A 1,931-nucleotide genomic window follows, 5' to 3' on the forward strand; every position below is an offset into this window, starting at 1 on the left:
GTGAAAATGCCCAAGTTCGGCATGCCAGGCTTCAAGGCAGAGGGCCCAGAGGTGGACGTGAACCTGCCCAAGGCTGACATTGACATCTCAGGCCCTAAGGTGGACCTTGAAGGTCCTGATGTGAACATTGAAGGTCCAGATGCAAAGCTGAAAGGGCCCAAGTTCAAGATGCCAGAGATGAACATCAAAGCTCCCAAGATCTCCATGCCAGATTTGGACCTTAATCTTAAAGGTCCTAAAATGAAAGGTGAGGTGGATGTGTCACTTGCAAATGTAGAAGGTGATTTGAAAGGGCCAGCTCTTGGAATCAAGGGCCCAAAGATAGATATTGATGTGCCAGATGTTGATATTCATGGCCCAGAAGGTAAATTGAAAGGCCCCAAACTGAAGATGGCTGACATGCATGTGAACATGCCAAAGATCTCTATGCCAGAAATTGACCTGAATTTAAAAGGCTCAAAGCCCAAGGTGGATGTTGATGTTTCTGGCCCCAAGTTGGAAGGTGACATTAAAGCCCCCAAGTTGGATATAAAGGGTCCTGAGCTGGACATTTCTGCTCCCAAGGTCAACATTGAAGGAAAGTCAAAGAGGTCTCGTTTTAAGCTTCCCAAATTTAATTTTTCAGGCTCCAAAGTTCAGACACCTGAGGTTGATGTCAAAGTTAAAAAGCCAGATGTTGATGTAACAGGTCCAAAGGTTGATATCAATGCTCCTGATGTTGAGGTCCAAGGAAAAGTGAAAGGATCCAAGTTCAAAATGCCTTTCCTGAGTATTTCATCTCCTAAAGTTTCTATGCCTGATGTGGAGTTAAATCTGAAAGGTCCTAAAGTCAAAGGGGACTTGGATGTTGCAGGGCTTAATTTGGAAGGTGACTTGAAAGGGCCCAAAATGGATGTAAAGGCACCAGAAGTTCATCTTGATGCACCTGATGTGGATGTTCACGGTCCAGAATGGAATGTGAAAATGCCTAAGATGAAAATGCCCAAGTTTGGAGTCCCCAGCTTAAAAGTAGAAGCTCCAGATATGACTGTGGGTCTGCCGAAAGGAGATGTCAACATAGAGGGTCCCACATTGGACATTGAAGGCCCAGAAGTCAATGTGGAAGGCTTAGAAGGAGGCTTAAAAGGCCCCAAACTCAAGATGCCTGATATCAATATCAAAGCTCCCAACATCTCCATGCCTGACATGGACTTAAACTTGAAGGGCCCCAAGGTGAAGGGTGATTTGGATGTTTCCCTGCCCAAAGTGGAAGGGAATCTGAAAGGGCCAGAGGTTGATATCAAAGGCCCCAAAGTGGACATTGATGCCCCAGATGTGGATGTTCATGGCCCAGACTGGCACCTGAAGATGCCCAAGATGAAAATGCCCAAGTTTGGCATGCCGGGCTTCAAGGCAGAGGGCCCAGAGGTGGATGTCACTCTCCCTAAAGCTGACATCGATATTTCAGGGCCCAAAGTGGACATTACTGCTCCAGATGTGAATATTGAAGGTCCCGATGCAAAACTGAAGGGCCCCAAATTCAAGATGCCTGAGATGAACATTAAAACCCCCAAAATCTCTATGCCTGATCTTGACCTGAACCTGAAGGGTCCCAAAATAAAGGGTGATGTGGATATGTCTTTCCCTAAAGTGGAAGGTGACCTAAAAAGTCCAGAATTGGATATCAAGGGCCCCAAAGTAGACATTGACACTCCTGATATTAGCATTGAAGGTCCAGAGGGCAAAATGAAGGGGCCCAAGTTCAAGATGCCAGAGATGCACATAAAGGCCCCCAAGATCTCCATGCCTGATCTTGATTTAAACCTGAAGGGCCCCAAGGTAAAGGGTGATGTGGACCTCTCTCTGCCCAAAGTGGAAGGTGACCTCAAGGGCCCTGAGGTTGACATCAAGGGCCCCAAAGTGGACATTGATGCTCCTGATGTGGACGTCCA

At 46.8% G+C, this 1,931-nt stretch overlaps 1 protein-coding gene across 1 annotated transcript in view; it reads left to right on the forward strand.

Moving 5' to 3' along the window:
- Nucleotides 1-1,931, forward strand: part of AHNAK (AHNAK nucleoprotein) — a 29,457-nt gene that overhangs the window by 20,822 nt on the left and 6,704 nt on the right. Inside the window, exon 11 of the mRNA XM_012725151.1 lies at nucleotides 5-1,926. Within this exon, the coding sequence (XP_012580605.1) occupies nucleotides 5-1,926 (1,922 nt within the window). The remainder of the gene's footprint in view (nucleotides 1-4; nucleotides 1,927-1,931) is intronic.

This window comes from Condylura cristata, unplaced genomic scaffold (genome assembly GCF_000260355.1).
Source record: "Condylura cristata isolate star-nosed mole 26May11 unplaced genomic scaffold, ConCri1.0 scaffold00015, whole genome shotgun sequence".
Classification (NCBI taxonomy): Eukaryota; Metazoa; Chordata; class Mammalia; order Eulipotyphla; family Talpidae; genus Condylura; species Condylura cristata.